Source organism: Lepidochelys kempii, chromosome 9, assembly GCF_965140285.1.
Source record: "Lepidochelys kempii isolate rLepKem1 chromosome 9, rLepKem1.hap1, whole genome shotgun sequence".
NCBI lineage: Eukaryota > Metazoa > Chordata > Testudines > Cheloniidae > Lepidochelys > Lepidochelys kempii.
In genome coordinates, this window is record NC_136388.1 from 57036454 (window position 1) to 57055249 (window position 18796).

The following is an 18796-nucleotide window of genomic DNA, read 5'->3' on the forward strand; positions in this document are numbered from 1 at the left end:
ACTTACAGAGGATGATGATGGACGACGACGTAGAGGCATATCTCCTTCCATTCAAGAGAATGGCCCTGCGGGAGGCCTGGCCCCAAGACCAGTGGGTTAGCATCCATGCTCCTTTTCTGTGTGGGGAGGCCCAGAAGGCATATTTTGACATGACAACAGAAGCAGCTAAAGATTACTCCCAGCTGAAGGCAGAGATCCTGGCAAGGTCTGCTGTGACGACAGCTATAAGGGCCCAGTGGTTCCATGAGTGGAAATACCAGGACAGCAAAGTGCCGAGGTCCTAGCTGTTTGACCTGATCCACCTAGTCCAGAAGTGGCTGTTCCCTGAGACCCATGGCCTGGAGAAAATTGTGGAAATCATAGTTTTGGACAGGTACATGAGACGGACATATAAGGATGGGTCAGTCAAAATGATCCCTCCTCCTATGACGAGCTAGTTGCCCTCGTAGAGAGACACCTAGCGGCCAAAGAACTTTCTTGGACCACCGGGGAAGGAAAGCGCCGGAATAGGAGGCAAGTCTCTACGCCGAGGGCCTGAATTGCCATAGCCCCGGGTAGAACTATGGAGAGGAGGAAGGAGGCTGAAGAGTGACCAGAGATCGCGGAGGGACTTGGGGACTTGGGGAGAAAGCCTCGGGGGGTGAGGCCCAACAGCCTGAAAAATAGGGGGCTGCCCCAAGCAGGGTACAGATGTTATGCATGTGGAGAAATAGGGCATACAGCTCCCCAATGCCCGAACCTAGAAGAGCCCATGCAATGCTACCTGGGCGATCTAGGAGGACCATGCAACCTAATAAATCTAGTAGGGGTTGCGATGGTCCCCCATGGGTATACTAGATCAGTTAAAATGAATGGCATAGAGACCACCGCGTTAGTGGACTCGAGAAGCGCGGTCATGCTGGTCTCGGGAAAACTAGTCGGGCAAGACCAACTATCCCGGGCCAAACGCACAGGAATATCCCGTGTACATGGGGATGTCAATTACTACCCGACCATCCCGGTAAAAATAGAAGTCCTGGGAAACCCCAGTAAGGTGATGGTGGGGGTGGTCCCGAAACTCCCATATCCAGTCCTCATAGGACGAGACTTCCCAGGGTTTGGCAGCCTACTCCCCGGAGAGGAGGCAGAAGAAGGTAATAATCCCAAGAGCAATGGGATGACCTTGATAGTTAGCACCCTCCCGATCTTCCATTAATTTGCCCAGGATTTGTTCTCTCCCCCTGGGAATTCCAGGAAGACTCAGTGGGAAAGGAGGGCAGATAAGAGGAGGGGAACGAGAATGTTGGACCAGAACCAAAAGCCTACACTCGTAGGGGAGAGCGTTGGCCCAACTGATGAGGGGACGATACAGGGGGTCGATGAACCAGCAGCTGGATCCAGTTCCCCAGGGACCCCCCCACACACCCCCAAGGGGGAGACGGAAATAGATCCCCCTGAGTTTGGGCCAGTTGGACCCTCACTGGAGAATTTTGGGCAGGATCAGGCCAATGATCCGATATATAACAATATTCGCAAAGAAGTAGTTGAGGTGAATGGGGTTCCTGTGGAAGGGAGAACCAAGGGTCCAGGGCCATATTATATGATAAAGAGGGATCTGCTATACAGAGTAGTCCGGGTCCAAGAGCAAGTCATGGAACAGCTCTTAATACTGTAGAAGCATCAGAGGGGTGTGCTGGATCTAGCCCACAGCCATCTGTTTGGGAGGCATTTAGGGGTAGATAAAACCCTCGACTGAATTCTACAGAGGTTTTTTTGGCCCAGAATTTATGCAGTGGTGAGCCGGGATGGGAAGAACTGGGACTCCCTGCTGCTGTACCTAATGTTTGCTATAAGGGAGGTTCCTCAGACTTCAACTGGGTTTTCCCCATTCAAGCTGGTTATATGTTCGCCACCCCCGTGGCATCCTGGACATTGCCAAAGAGGGTTAGGAAGAACAGCTGAACCCAGGGAGAAACATCACCAAGCATGTGTTGCAGATGAAAGACAGGATAGCCCAAGTCTCCCCCTTAGTACAGGAACACATGAAGAGGATACAAGGGGCCCAACAGACATACTACAATCGCTGAGCGACGATCCAAAAATTCCAGGTGGGAGATTGGTAATGGTGCTTGTACCCACAGCGGAGAGCAAGCTTCCAGCCAGGTGGCAGGGGCCATACGAGATAATAGAAGCCATTGGAGAGGTTGACTGTAAGGTCCGACAGCCTGGTCACCGGAAGCCAGAACAGATGTATCATATAAACCTGTTGAAACCGTGGCAAGACAAAGAAGCTCATGTGGTTACTCTAGGGTCGCCACTACCTGAAAGCAACCGGCATGGCCAAGTGGGAATATCTCCGGAATTGACCCCTGTCCAATGAACTGAAGTGATCAACATGATCAAAAGCAACCAGGACGTATTCTTGGAAAAGCCAGGCAGGACTACCAAGGTTCATCATCATATCCTCACAGATCCTGGAGTGAAGGTGAATGTCAAGCCATACCGGATCCCGGAGGCAAAAAGAGAAGAGATCAAGACAGAAGCCAGGAAAATGCTGAAGTTAGGAGTCATTAAAGAGTCTCATAGCCAATGGTCCAGTCCAGTTGTCCTAGTACCTAAGCCCGATGGCAGTATGAGGTTCTGCAACGACTTCCAGAAACTGAATGAGGTGTCCCAATTTGATGTGTACAGTATACCCCAGATAGAGGAGCTAATTGACTGATTGGGAAAAGCACGATTTTTGTCCACTCTTGACCTGACCAAGGGTTATTGGCAAATCCCCCTGGACAAAGAGAAGATGGCCTTTTCAACACGAGAGGGACTGTATCAGTACATTGTCCTCCCTTTTGGTTTACATGGGGCTCCCACAACTTTCCAATGTCTCATGGATAAGCTGTTGCAGCCACATGGCAGATACGCGGCCGCCTATCTTGTCAACGTCATTATACATAGCCCAGACTGGGAGACACACTTGGAGAAGGTGGAAGCAGTCCTGGACACCCCAAGGGGGGCGGGGCTGACTGCAAATCCCTCCAAATGCATGACTGGGATAGCAGAAGCCAAATACCTCGGGTATATCATCAGGAGGGGCATGGTGAAGCCCCAGCTGAATAAGTTAGAGGCAATACAAAATTGGCCCTGACCAGACTGGAAGAAACAGGTCAGAGCATTCCCAGGACTAGTTGGTTACTATAGGCATTTCATCCCCCATTTTGCTACTGGGCATGCCCGTTAACAGACCTAACAAAAGCCCGTGGCCCAGACATAGTAAGATGGACCAGTGCGGCTGAGGCTTTTGCAGATCTGCAGACCACCCTCTGCACCTACCAGAGAAGGAGTTTATCTTACAAACCGATACCTCTGAGGTTGGGTTGGGAGCAGTTCTTTTGCAAATGGTTGGAGAAGAACAACACCCAGTTCTGTTCATCAGTAGGAAACTCCTGCCCAGAGAACGAAAATATGCCGTAGTAGAGAAGGAATGCCTGGCGGTAAAGTGGGCCATGGAAAGCCTAGGCTACTACCTACTTGGACGGAGGTTTACCCTTGTCACTGACCATGCCTCTCTGAAGTGGATGCACCAAAACAAAGAAAGAAACGCAAGAGTAACAAGTTTCAGAGTAGCAGCCGTGTTAGTCTGTATTCACAAAAAGAAAAGGAGTACTTGTGGCACCTTAGAGACTAACCAATTTATTTGAGCACAAGCTTTCATGAGCTACAGCTCACTTCATCGGATGCATAAAGTGGAAAATGCAGTGAGGATGTACATCTACCAATGTGATATATGCCATCATGTGCAAGCAATGTCCCTCTGCCATGTACATTGGTCAAACTGGACAGTCTCTACGTAAAAGAATAAATGGACACAAATCAGATGTCAAGAATTATAACATTCATAAACCAGTCGGAGAACATTTCAATCTCTCTGGTCACGCAATTACAGATATGAAAGTTGCGATATTACAACAGAAAAACTTCAAAACCAGACTCCAGCGAGAGACTGCTGAATTGGAATTCATTTGCAAATTGGATACAATTAACTTAGGCTTGAATAGAGACTGGGAGTGGTTAAGTCATTATGCAAGGTAACCTATTTCCCCTTGTTTTTTCCTACCCCCCTCCCCACTGTTCCTCAGATGTTCTTGTAAAACCCTGGATTTGTGCTGGAAATGGCCCACCTTGATTATCATACACATTGTAAGGAGAGTGATCGCTTTAGATAAGCTATTACCAGCAGGAGAGAGGGGTGGGGGGAGAGAAAACCTTTTGAAGTGATAAACACCCATTTTTTCATGGTCTGTGTGTATAAAACATCCTCACTGCATTTTCCACTTTATGCATCCGATGAAGTGAGCTGTAGCTCATGAAAGCTTATGCTCAAATAAATTGGTTAGTCTCTAAGGTGCCACAAATACTCCTTTTCTTTTTAAGAGTAACAAGGTGGTTCCTGTCGCTACAACCTTTCCATTTCAGAGTAAAACATAGATTCAGAATCAAGCATGGCAATGCTGTTGGGCCTCTCGAGGGTGCACTGTTTGCCGACCCAAGTAGCCCAACCATGTAGGGAGGAAAAACAAGCCCAAAACACTGGCTGAGAGAAGGACAGACTGCCCCTGTGCAGCCAAGCCCATCTCACCAAGGCTAAAAACAGTGCAGGCTGGTGAGACCGAGAAGATGCCTTGCCACAGCAGCTACTTACCACTCTTTACGTAGTCTGGTTTGACCCCTCTTTCTCAGTGTACTGAGCTGACCCCTGACTGGTTCAGATACAAGTGCTGAAGGCATTCATAGGCATTTTCCTCCTTTACCAGGATTGCTCCAGATTACAAAGAGAGAACTTTGAGTAGCAGAGAGATGAGTCAGGAGAGTCCGCGAGCCAGGAGGCACAAGGAGCCTGACCTAAACTCAGCAAAGTAAGGAGTCGGTGGGATCAACCACTTGCTTGTTATCTTGGATCTTGGCTTTTCATCCCTGTTGTTTCCATGAATTGATACATACCCTCGATGAAATCCTGACCCCACCAGTGTCAATAGCAAAATTCCCTCTGTATGATTGTATACATCTATTAATAATGACAAGAGAACTAGGATTTCACTTCCTGAATGTGCTTGATCATGTTTAATTCCTTGGAACCGGGTTGATCAGAGCATCACTAATAGCACTACTGAATTTTGCATCCACGTACTGTGTTGGGAAGTTCAGCTCTAGGATTGTGGGAGTAAATGTAGACTATGACTCTTTATGGGTTAATTGTTGCAAAATTAAGCATAGCAAATAAATTCATTCTCTGGGGGACTTTACAGGCTGCAGTGACTCTAATATTTAACAGGTCCAACTCCCACTCTAGACAGAGTACTTTCAGCATGATAGAGACCTGTCATGTGATGCCTTCATATCTGAACTGCCAGCAATACAACATCAGCATGTCACAGCTCAGTCAGAGGATCCCATCATATCTGGACAACCAAGTTTACAACACCAGAAGGAAAGGGAGTTAGGAATGGTCATGGAAAGACCTTGGAGATACCTAGAGTAAGCTGCTGTGTGGCTAGGGGTCTGAAAGCAAAGTTGAGTCTTATGCCCAGGCCCAGGCATCCTGTAGACTGTGGTCTGTAATTGGAGAACAAGCTATGGGAGCCTGTTTTGTACCGATTGGCAGCAGTAACATGTGGAGTAGTGTTACCAGACATCACAGAATGCAGCAAGGTTCAGACATTGGACTGGGACTTGGGAGATGTGGGCTCATTTAGTTGCCGAAGTAGCTCTATTGGATGAGTGTTACACTGAAGGTTGAAAGGTCTCTGGTTCAATCCCTAGCTTTAGCATGCTGGGGTGTTTTCTGGGAGTGAAGCTGTGCCCTTAGCCAACAAGAGTCTCTGATTTCCAGCTCCTCAGCAAAAGAAGAGAGTGTGAGGTTCTGCATCGAGGTGGCCAGCCTGACCTTTTTTTCATCTTGGCAGGGAGTTAGACTAGATGACCCTTGCAGTCCCTTCTAACCCTATGATTCATGACTTTATCTCATTGCGTTTCTGTGTCCTTGGGCAAATCATCTCATCTCTCTGTGCCTCAGCTCCTGATCTATAAAATGGGCATAAAAATACTTCATTTCTCCAACGGAGTTCAAGACAGGTCAATTTCCAGGCAGCTATGCAAGAGATGCCTCAAGATAGTAATCAAGTATTAGTGTTAGCTCTTGCAGGAACTGGTTACATGGCCTTCGAACCTCAAATCATAGAATCATAGAATATCAGGGTTGGAAGCGACCTCAGGAGGTCATCTAGTCCAACCCCCTGCTCAAAGCAGGACCGATCCCCAATTAAATCATCCCAGCCAGGGCTTTGTCAAGCCTGACCTTAAAAATATCTAAGGGAGGAGATTCCACCACCTCCCTAGGTAAAGTCAAGGAACAAGTCCCCAGAAGCTAAAGTCAAGGAACAACACGTCCACTGCTTTCTTTTGGCCCAATCCTCCAATTTGTCTAGGTCCCTCTGTATCCTATCCCTACCCTCCAGTATATCTACCTCTCCTCCCAGTTTAGTGTCATCTGCAAACTTGCTGAGGGTGCAATCCACACCATCCTCCAGATTATTTATGAAGATATTGAACAAAACCGGCCCCAGGACCGACCCTTGGGGCACTCCACTTGATACCAGCTGCCAACTAGATATGGAGCCATTGATCACTACCCGTTGAGCCCGACAATCTAGCCAGCTTTCTATCCACCTTATAATCCATTCATCCAGCCCATACTTCTTTAACTTGCTGGCAAGAATACTGTGGAAGACTGTGTCAAAAGCTAAAGTCAAGGAACAACACGTCCACTGCTTTCCCCTCATCCACAGAACCAGTTATCTCATCACAGAAGGCAATTAGATTAGTCAGGCATGACTTGCCCTTGGTGAATCCATGCTGACTGTTCCTGGTCACTTTCCTCTCCTCTAAATGCTTCAGGATTGATTCCTTGAGGGCCTGCTCCATGATTTTTCCAGGGACTGAGGTCAGGCTGACTGGCCTGTAGTTCCCAGGATCCTCCTTCTTCCCTTTTTTAAAAATGGGCACTACATTAGCCTTTTTCCAGTCATCCGGGACTTCCCCCAATCGCCATGAGTGATTGCTTGAATGATTTGCTGCATTGCAGAACTTGGGTGTGTGAAGCAGGGAAGGGCAGAAAAGGAGCTAAAATATCTCCACTGAGCCAAAATATTTGGAATTGACTGACACCTGAATTGCTACATGTCATGTCCAGGAGCTGTTATTGGGCTTTCTTGCTTCCGTAACAGATCTGTCCCAGGTTATGAAGGGAGAAGTAGCCCAGGGACATCAGATATGAGAGCCAGAGGGCACAATGAATTCGACTCCAATATGGGAAAGTAAGGAGCCAGCAGGATGAAACCCTTATTTGTGAGGCCAAATAGTGTGCTATCACTTGGTTCATTCAATATCTTGAGCATAGTGGGCCTGTTCCTATTGAACCCCTGGCAGAAGTCATGGCCAGGGCATTGCCGTTAGCTGGATTATGTTTTAAATCAGTGTGTTTTGAGGATTTCAATTTCAGTGTTGGGGGGATGGGGATGAGGAAGTATAATGAGTATTCAGAATGTTTGTGGATTCTTCATCACACATTAACGTTCATTCTCTGAGGCTGTATTGCTTCTTTATAACAGTGTAGGTACACCCTGTCATGGGGTGTCAGGTACCATCTGGTCCAAAGAAAGGGAAAGGATGTACCACAGCCAGTTAGGTCCTATGCTGGTGATCCTGACTATAATACAAGGTATCCTAGTGGCTGGAGTCAATGAAGGTACTCTTCCTCATGGGGCTATGTGGCCCTATGGCCAGAGTCAATGGAATAGCCCATCTCTGTGGGGTTGTGTGGCCTATTGGCAGGAGTCAATAAAGCTGCCCATGTCCGTGGGCCTGTGTTGGCCTGTTGGGGAAGTGGGGTGCCATCTAGGGGTGTGTGGCACCCGGGATGGGGACTCAGGCCCTCCCTGCTTCTCCGAGTCCCAACCCAGGGTCGCTCGCCACTGAGTCAGCGGGGATCCCCCCGAAACACACTGACCTGTTCCCTGGTTCTCCAACCAGAGCAATGTCTAAGTCCCCTGGGCTGTTTCCTACCCTGTCTTCCTTGGTGTTGGTTCACTGTTCCCCTGGGCCTCTGGGGTCCTTGGCCAATGCAGCTGCTGTTGGCTCGGTCCCTTCTCTGGGTTCTGCAGGCAGCCTGGAATCTGTCTGGGGCTTGGTGCATCTTGGATCTGTAGTTGGGGCATGTAGCAGCTCCAGAGACAGAGCCTGCAATCTGTATCCTTTCCCTTCAGCAGCCTGCTGAAGCAGAGGGGCGTGTCCTCCTCGGCCTGCAATGCACAGTTAATCTCTGTGTGCCAGTGCAGGGGAGGTACACCCTGTCACAAACAAGTACTACTTCCATTCTAGAGACAATATTGTAACTATGTCACAGGGAAGTCACAGCATGCATGGAGTATAACACCAGAAAGTAAAGGGATGGGGCTGGTGATGGCCATGGGAAAAGCCTGCAGTCAGCGGCTTTGGGATGGGAGCCAGGAAGCAGAGTTGAGATCTTTAACCTCCAGTTCAAGGCAGAGAGATGTCATGAAGGTGATGTGATCGCTAATTCTCTGGAAAATGATTGCAGTTACAAGAACCACTTGTACCCACTGAGATGCACAGGACTGTCTTTAATCTGGATTAGTTCTTCCCAGCAGATGCTACACAGGATGGGTCTGTGGTATGTCCTCATCTACACAAGATTCTTTGCCATTCCATTTGTGGACTTCCCATATGCAGTGCAAACCCCACTGTACCCTAGCTCCAGAAAGCCAGTGATCAGTCAGATTGGCTCCAGAAATGCCACTGGACTGTTGAAGATGGCAGTTCATATATTGGGTGGATTTTTCTACAGTACTTTACAGCATTTAAGCCCATACAAGCACAGCATGACACTCTGTAGGGTGCATGACCTGCAGGCTGTGAGTATTGGGTCTGTAGTTTACACCCAGAAGGGACTTCATATAGGTATGAACATCAGGCATGGAATTCCTAGATATCCTGGAGCCACAAGGTTTTACTCTAGGCAGGATGAACTCTGCCCTTTATCCTTCTAAGGCAGATTAGTTATGTTTCATTCAGGTTGCTAGGCATGGCTATTTCTGGTGACATCTTAAAAACCATAGTACACTCTACTCTCTATGGGCACTTATGGTCCCATTGCATTTTTTTTCTAAAGCTAAAAGTTTGTGCCAAGGACCTGGCCAGGTAGTTTCTCTCCCTCTCCTGTTGTACAGTGTTGTGTGCTGGTTGTCCACTTGGCCATGGCTCTCCCATCACAGAGATAGCTAGATGATTCTATATGACACTTTGGTCTTTTGAAGTTCTTAGTTGACCCTCCCTTCACTGTGCTGCCCCAGGATTAATCACCTGAGAAGCTACTCCTCTCTCTAAGATGTTGTGTGTGTCAGGTGTGGGAAGGGACAGGAGCCTGTGTTACCTGTGACAAAATATAAATCAGGATGCTATTTCATGCAACTGAGGGACTTAATATTGTCCCACACCTTTGAAACAATGTCATTGTGTTCTTGCTTTTCCATTCTCTCCTAGCACACAGACCTGACACCTGTTGCAATTCAGGTTCCATGTGTTTGTAGCCTTTTCCCTCTCTTGGCAGGCTTCCCTCAGCTTCAAGTGAGAGGATCTCCATGTCTACTGCCAGCTTTCAGTACCACAGCCCATCAGCCATGGGACACAAGTCCAACCCCAGCGCTGCAAGGTAAAGAGTGGAGAAGACTTAACCTGTGTTTGTTATCCTGAGCACTTCTCTTCTCATGCACAGATCCTCACAGAGAGCCAAATTCTGTCCTTGATGCATGTGAATGGCTCCTATTGCAGTGAAATGGGAGCCCTGTAAGCATACACTGTGCTTAGATACTGTGGTGATAGCCACCTTAGAGATAGAAGATAAAGCTAGAATTTGGCCCACTGAGTAGACTTCACCTGTTCTGTTTCATAGAATCATAGAATATCAGGGTTGGAAGGGACCCCAGAAGGTCATCTAGTCCAACCCCCTGCTCAAAGCAGGACCAATTCCCAGTTAAATCATCCCAGCCAGGGCTTTGTCAAGCCTGACCTTAAAAACCTCTAAGGAAGGAGATTCTACCACCTCCCTAGGTAACGCATTCCAGTGTTTCACCACCCTCTTAGTGAAAAAGTTTTTCCTAATATCCAATCTAAACCTCCCCCACTGCAACTTGAGACCATTACTCCTCGTTCTGTCATCTGCTACCATTGAGAACAGTCTAGAGCCATCCTCTTTGGAACCCCCTTTCAGGTAGTTGAAAGCAGCTATCAAATCCCCCCTCATTCTTCTCTTCTGCAGGCTAAACAATCCCAGCTCCCTCAGCCTCTCCTCATAACTCATGTGTTCCAGTCCCCTAATCATTTTTGTTGCCCTTCGCTGGACTCTCTCCAATTTATCCACATCCTTCTTGAAGTGTGGGGCCCAAAACTGGACACAGTACTCCAGATGAGGCCTCACCAATGTCGAATAGAGGGGAACGATCACGTCCCTCGATCTGCTCGCTATGCCCCTACGTATACATCCCAAAATGCCATTGGCCTTCTTGGCAACAAGGGCACACTGCTGACTCATATCCAGCTTCTCGTCCACTGTCACCCCTAGGTCCTTTTCCGCAGAACTGCTGCCTAGCCATTCGGTCCCTAGTCTGTAGCTGTGCATTGGGTTCTTCCGTCCTAAGTGCAGGACCCTGCACTTATCCTTATTGAACCTCATCAGATTTCTTTTGGCCCAATCCTCCAATTTGTCTAGGTCCTTCTGTATCCTATCCCTCCCCTCCAGCATATCTACCACTCCTCCCAGTTTAGTATCATCCGCAAATTTGCTGAGGGTGCAATCCACACCATCCTCCAGATTATTTATGAAGATATTGAACAAAACCGGCCCCAGGACCGACCCTTGGGGCACTCCACTTGATACCAGCTGCCAACTAGATATGGAGCCATTGATCACTACCCGTTGAGCCCGACAATCTAGCCAGCTTTCTATCCACCTTATAATCCATTCATCCAGCCCATACTTCTTTAACTTGCTGGCAAGAATACTGTGGAAGACTGTGTCAAAAGCTAAAGTCAAGGAACAACACGTCCACTGCTTTCCCCTCATCCACAGAACCAGTTATCTCATCATAAAAGGCGATTAGATTAGTCAGGCATGACCTTCCCTTGGTGAATCCATGCTGGCTGTTCCTGATCACTTTCCTCTCATGCAAGTGCTTCAGGATTGATTCTTTGAGGACCTGCTCCATGATTTTTCCAGGGACTGAGGTCAGGCTGACTGGCCTGTAGTTCCCAGGATCCTCCTTCTTCCCTTTTTTAAAGATTGGCACTACATTAGCCTTTTTCCAGTCATCCGGGACTTCCCCGGTTCGCCACGAGTTTTCAAAGATAATGGCCAATGGCTCTGCAATCACAGCCGCCAATTCCTTCAGCACTCTCGGATGTAACTCATCCGGCCCCATGGACTTGTGCACATCCAGCTTTTCTAAATAGTCCCTAACCACCTCTATCTCCACAGAGGGCTGGCCATCTCTTCCCCATTTTGTGATGTGCAGCGCAGCAGTCTGGGAGATGACCTTGTTAGTGAAAACAGAGGCAAAAAAAGCATTGAGTACATTAGCTTTTTCCACATCCTCTGTCACTAGGTTGCCTCCCTCATTCAGTAAGGGGCCCACACATTCCTTGGCTTTCTTCTTGTTGCCAACATACCTGAAGAAACCCTTCTTGTTACTCTTAACATCTCTTGCTAGCTGCAGCTCCAGGTGCGATTTGGCCCTCCTGATATCATTCCTACATGCCCGACCAATATTTTTATACTCTTCCCTGGTCATATGTCCAACCTTCCACTTCTTGTAAGCTTCTTTTTTATGTTTAAGATCCGCTAGGATTTCACCATTAAGCCAAGCTGGTCGCCTGCCATATTTACTATTCTTTCGACTCATCGGGATGGTTTGTCCCTGTAACCTCAACAGGGATTCCTTGAAATACAGCCAGCTCTCCTGGACTCCTTTCCCCTTCAAGTTAGTCCCCCAGGGGATCCTGGCCATCCGTTCCCTGTTTCATGTGGCTGATAAATACTTTATGAGCTCTGAAATATGGAATGACCTAATGAAGTGATGCAACTTGCAAACCTTCCTGCCCTGCTCACTCAGCCCCAGATTGGAAAGCTCTGATTCCATTTGGGTCACAGGCCAGTCTATCAAGCTGGACTCACTTTTGAGGAGGGGTGATTCTGTAAAGGCATAGCATCCTGTAGGCAAGGCCAAAATACAGCCACAGAGGCCAATGTAGCATATAGGCACCTGTAGCTTTATTATAGAAGGTTGGCCTGCAGGACCACAGTGCCCTAGTCGGATAAACTTGGCCAAGCCAGGGTATTGCATGCTGGCACTTGTAGTCTCCACAGGTTGCACCTTAAAGCTGAAATCGGTCCATTTAATGCAAATTATCTGCAGCTTTCAAGCTCCTGCTAAGATGCCAATGTGGGCGTCTGTTGGCTAGTGTTGAAGTGCCCCTGGCATAGAGCCACACGTTTATGACAACTATCACTATGCAAGCAGAGAGTGCTCATCTGAGATGCTGGTTCTGGAAGAGTCTATGCAAAAGGAAAAGGCTCTGTTTTTCTTTCCTTAGCTGGAACACAGCTTAATTTGATCACATAAAAAGAAAGGATTAGTCGTAGCCCAAAGGCAGCCATGAAAATGAACCATGGAGAAAGATGGGTTGCTTGAACTCGGCCTCTAATTAGCTCATTCTCACAGGCTCTGGCAGGAATGATGTCTTGTGTAGGATCTGTGACAGAGGTACAGACACACAGGGGGCAGGTCACTTTGAAGAGAGCATACAAAGTGTGGGGATGGACAAATGCAAGGACGTTCAGTTTCCTGATCTGCAAGAAAAACAACACAAAGGATAACCATCAATTAGAAATTACAATAATTCGAAATATCACTAAAGTAGTAGGTTTTTAATGTTAAAGGACAGAGAGAGCAAGAGATAGCTAATGACTATTAAGTCCTGAGATTGTTGGAAATGGCCAAACTGAATGTAAATTGAGATTTAGTGATAATCCAATAGCACCTACATCCCACCTTCCTCCTTGCCATGCACACGCATGTGCACACGCACACGCACATTGTCTCTCTCACACTTCCATTCGTTCCTGACTCCTCTGATTGAATGTTTCTGTTACTGTCTCCATCCTTTTCTAGCAAAGGGATCCTCTTTGTGAAGGAGTACGTGAACAGCCGTGAGTTATCTCCCACTCCACACTACAGCAGGTATGAGCAGTCCATGACTCACTCCACAGTGGAGATGCAGAACTCCATCTGTTGGGTTAGGGCAGTGAAACAGTCACACTGAAATTCCAAAATCTCAGTGTTTGATGCTGTTGGGCTTCATTGCATATTTGCAAAAGTGGTTGGATTTGGTGCAAAAACAGATTTGTAGTGTGTTTTCTGTCAAAAATAGGACCATTTTTTATTGAAAATTATCTATTTTCAAGCAAAAACTCACAATGTGTTTTAAATTTTGTTTAAAGTCAGTGAAGTTATTCCAGATTCTCACCAGTATAACTGAGAGCAGTATTTGGCTCTCTTTGCTTTCTATTTATGCTCACCTGGTAAACATTAACATCCTGTTAAAATGCATGCTTGTTGTATTTTTATCCTCACGCAGTACAGCACTAGAGTTTATAACCTGCTGGCCACAGCAGTGTAACCATTGTCAGCTTCTAGCTATTCTGGTCTCAAAAGCAGACCTCAGTGACTTAGAGATGTGCTTTTATATTTGGAATATCAGCATTCGCTCAGGTACCCATAGTGTTTCTAACACAAATGTCTTTAAGAAAGTAAACAAACATGAAGCTCACTGGGGCAGGGATTGTGATTTTTATTTGTCTATGGAGTGCCTACCACATTGGGTAGGTATTGGGAGTTATACTATAATCAATATTAATGATATCCTAAAATGTTAATAGGCTACCTTGTGTGAAATTATGGCCCCACTGCAATCAATGGAAGTTTTTTCAGACTTCAGTGGAGCCAGAATTTCACCCCAGTCTGTCCAGTGGCCAATGAGTTAGTGGTCTTAGGATATGTGGTCTCAGGATATGTCTAGCTTGTACACAACAAAAGCTGTGCACAAGCTAGCCTGTTTGAACTAAGCTGAATCCAATTAGTGTGGGTAACAATAGCAGTGAAGGCAGCACAACTTGGGCTTCAGACTGCGTAGTATGGGCTTGGCATAGATGCTAGCGCTTGCCCATTCTGAAGCCCGCACTACACTCTCTTCAGTTATCCTCCTAGTTGGATTCAAGCTAGCTGGGTAAGCCAGCCTGTACACAGCTTTTCCTGTATACATACCCTCCGCACAGTTTACAAAACCATATACCTTGGTTAGCACCCTCGTTAGCATACTTAGCAGAAAGGCCAGGCACTAGGTGGGCCACAGAGCCTAAATTACTCTGTCTCATCATCAGAGTGGTCCCTCTGGGTTGAGAGTGAGGCACATTGGCGCCAGAGCAGGGAAAGCTTCTGCTCTGCTGCCCCTCATGCAGTACATGCCCGTATGGGAAAGTTCAGTCTGCAGTGATGACACTTTGCTGCCTTTCACCAGCACAGCACTCACTTTTAAGAAAATGTCTGTTGATATTTAATTGACAAGGGACAACCCTCTTGTCAGTGACAAGGCAGCTGGGAAGTTGCTCAGCAGCACTGTGACCCAATTAGAATTTCTGGATGCTCTGCACTGATGATTGATGTTTCCGCTCCTACATGTGACTGTCAAGTAATGATCTCTCTCTTTCTTCTCCAGTGACAGCCTGATTGATTTGTCTGACATAGAGAGAGCAAGCTACCTGCACAGCAGTGCCTTCCAGAGGTAGGAAAATTCATTGCAGTGGAGTGATTTCAAGGGGATGTTATAAAGAAACATTCTTTGAGGCTTTACTGTATATGGTCTTTTATATCATATTTAGGTGTTCAGTAAAATAATGTCCTTTTCTTTGCCTTCCTTGTAAGGAAGGTTAGAACCGTCCAAGGAGAATAAAGAGCATCAGCCACAGAGTTACTGGGGATGGTATTAAAACAGTGCTTCCTGCTGCCATGCTGCTTTGGGGTAACAACAGAGGAATCTTTTCCCTTGAACTCTGGCAATCCTGCTACACCACAGATGTGTCTGTATTGGCTCTTGGCACAGCCAAGACATATGGATGGATGTCCACTTTTGTATTGCATGGTAGTGCTGATTAACACCTAAGATTGCCTTTGCTCCTAGTCAGGGACAGGAACTGTTTGTGTTATTGAGGTGTGGTGATGTTGTGATTCGAGTCCTTTCCTCTCCAACCCCACAGGTCATGTGAAGGTGTCTGCACTTACTGTGGCCGTGAGATCCGAGACTGCCCTAAGATAATGATAGAACATCTCAATGTTTACTGCCATGAATACTGCTTTAGGGTAAGGGACATTATTACTAAAGGTCATTCTCTACTTGTTAGTATGTAATGGAACTGGAGGGGACTCATGGCTGGGAAAGTGATCATAAGGCAATATTTGTTCAAACTTTCAGATTAAAAGCAGATTAAAAGAGATCTGGGTCCATCTTGGAGTAGGAAGTCATGTAGCCACAAATTTTGAAAGTGCCCACAAAAATTATCTTGGGCCACTGTATAAACTAATTATTGAGCTAGAAGATCTCATTGTTGATTGAACTGATTTTATAATCCAATGAAATTAAATAGCAAATTGATTGTCAGGCATTGGATGGCTCAGAGGGTTTGTAATAGTAGATCACTATTTCATATCCAATAGTGACTGAAACTTGTTGCTATCTGGTAGGTATCTGCTATCTGAATTTAGTTGGTGGCCTTAATTCACAGTTGACTATTGTCTGCATTAAAACGTCGACCACACAATTAGCATCCCAATCAGAGAGGCCAAGTTTGGGATGTGTTATGGAGACTGACATTCCCTCTCTTACTGAAGTTGATGTACATTCCTCAAGGTTGATGTACATTGAGGTGGTGAGGTGTATATGGGGAGCTTGCTGTGATATGGCTTGTGCTGTACCTGTTCTTTACAGAAGCAGAGGTTTTTAGACCTCAGGGCCATTAATCCAGCACCTTTCACCAGTTTTAAGTTCACTTAAAAAATACAGAGATTGCCACTCATTTCTCAATCCTCTTCATATATATGCTTCTAAATAGGGCTCTGGTAACCATCCAACCCCGTTTTTGTTTCCACAGTGTGGGATTTGCCATAAGGCAATGGGAGACCTCCTGGATAAAATATTCATTCATCGTGACATTGTCCACTGTGACCAGTGCTATGAGAAGCTCTTCTAGGTGAGTGCCACTTTTTCCAGGGTTAGCATGACTGGATGGACACTAGCTCATGGTGAGCATAAAGAATGATGAACACTAACACTGGCAGTTATTGGGTGGCCAACAATTCTGTGCATCTCTTCTACACAAAAATCTTCCTGTGTACCCACAATGGAAGGCACTGAGCCCAAACCATTACGTTGTTACTCCGAGTCCCTGATCTACAGAAATGTATTGCTAATCCAGAGGAGCATTTCCTGGGTACACTCTCTAGTAATGAAGAAATCTTGATCTCAGTTGGTCAAATCAAGCAGAAACCTGGCTTGATTAGTGAATGAAGTAGCAGTTACACATGGGTAGTATCTTCTTCAGTATCAGCTGGATACAACATTTCTCCTCATTTCCTGTACTACCCTGAGGTGTAGTGTTACTGTGCACTGTTAAACAGTTGCCACATTCCAGCCTAGACGTGGCAGCACTGCAGTAGTGGGTGAAGTGATTCCTGTTTCTGAAGATTTTGCAGGTCAAAAGCAGTATGAAAAGTCTAAATCTAAGATACTGTACTATATTTTTTGCCAACCCAAAAGGAACTAGATTTATTTTTTAATTTTCTTTTATTTGGTAGCTAGCTTGAAATAAAAGGCATAAACATAAGATAAAATGAGTGGCCTCAGCCATTGCAATGAGATCAGAAATGGTTCTCTCTCTCTGGTGATATATACACATGCTTCACAGTACACGACTGCTTTATTTTCACTTTTGATTAGATAAGACTAGCTAAGCTTTTGCATCCCACTCCTATGCTTATATCTGCTCCAGTGGCCTCTGTAATGCCATTTTCAGTGTAGCACCCAGTTCTTGCACTCAGCTTCTCCGTTTTGCTTTTAGATCTTGAAGAACTGAAGGAGCCAGCCAGTTGAAAGACTTCAGCAGTGTACATGGGAATGTATCCAGCAGTGCCTGACTGGCTAAGATACCAAATCTCCTGCTCCCCCTTTCCTGGAGTTATTTCCCTCTCACCATCTCATCACAATGAATGAGTTTAACATCCATTAGTTTATTAGTCAAGGATCTACAACCTATCCTGAAGGACGATCCCTCGCTCTCACAGACCTTGGGAGACAGGCCAGTCCACACTTACAGACAGCCTCCCAACTTGAAGCAAATACTCACCAGCAACTACACACCACACAACAAAAACACTAACCCAGGAACCTATCCCTGCAACAAACCTCGTTGCCAACTCTGTCCACATATCTATTCAAAGGACACCATCATAGGACCTAACCACATCATCCATACCATTGGGGCTCATTCACCTGCACATCTACCAATGAGATATATGCCATCATGTGCCAGCAATGCCCCTCTGCCACGTACATTGGCCAAACAGGACAGTCTCTACGCAAAAGAATAAATGGACACATATCAGACGTCAAGAATTATAACAGTCAAAAACCAGTCGGTGAACACTTGAACCTCCCTGGACACTCAATAACAGAATTAAAAGTGAAGGAGTACTTGTGGCACCTTAGAGACTAACCAATTTATTTGAGCATAAGCTTTCGTGAGCTACAGCTCACTTCATCGGATGCATATGTATGCTGTAGCTCACGAAAGCTTATGCTCAAATAAATTGGTTAGTCTTTTCTTTTTGCGAATACAGACTAACATGGCTGTTACTCTGAAACCAGATTTAAAAGTGGCAATTCTTCAACAAAAAAACTTCAAAAACAGACTCCAACGAGAAACTGCAGAACAGGAATTAATTTGCAAACTGGACACCATCAAATTAGGCCTGAATAAAGACTGGGCGTGGACGGGTCATTACACAAACTAAAAACTAATTTCCCCATGCTAATTTTCCCCCCTACTGTTACTCACACCTTCTTGTCAACTGTTTGAAATGGGCCACCCTGATTACCACTACAAATGTGATTTTTCCTTCTGCTGATAATAGCCCATTTTAATTGAATTGTTTCATTAGAATTGGTAAGGCAACCCCCATCTTTTCATGTACTATGTATATATATCTTCCTACTGTATTTTCCACTCTATGCATCTGATGGAGTGGGTTTTAGCCCATGAAAGCTTATGCCTGAATAAATTTGTTAGTCTCTAAGGTGCCACAAGTATTCCTCATTGTTTTAGTTTATTTTGTTAACTGCACACAAGACAAGTGCCGACATTAAGGAGAAAAGGCAGTGTCCTCTGCAAAAGAAAAGTGGTCTGATTTTTGAAAGGTGCTGAGCACCTCCAACTACCATTAACTTCAGTGGGATTTGTGGGTGGAAATCAGGCAGAAGCTTCTCTCTGAGGCTGATATTTTAGGATTCTCTTTTATCTTTCCTTTTCTTTGATTTTTACAATCGGAGCGCATCTGATTACATCAGTCAGGCTGCCTATACAGGC

The 18796-nt window shown here is 45.9% G+C and overlaps 1 protein-coding gene across 1 annotated transcript in view; it reads left to right on the forward strand.

Moving 5' to 3' along the window:
- The window catches only part of ZNF185 (zinc finger protein 185 with LIM domain), a 130985-nt gene extending 114580 nt beyond the window's left edge, over positions 1-16405 (forward strand). Inside the window, exons 21-25 of the mRNA XM_073360542.1 lie at positions 9659-9760; positions 13275-13343; positions 14878-14943; positions 15416-15518; positions 16307-16405. Of these exons, the coding sequence (XP_073216643.1) occupies positions 9659-9760; positions 13275-13343; positions 14878-14943; positions 15416-15518; positions 16307-16405 (439 nt within the window). The remainder of the gene's footprint in view (positions 1-9658; positions 9761-13274; positions 13344-14877; positions 14944-15415; positions 15519-16306) is intronic.
- Positions 16406-18796: the final 2391 nt, after the last annotated feature.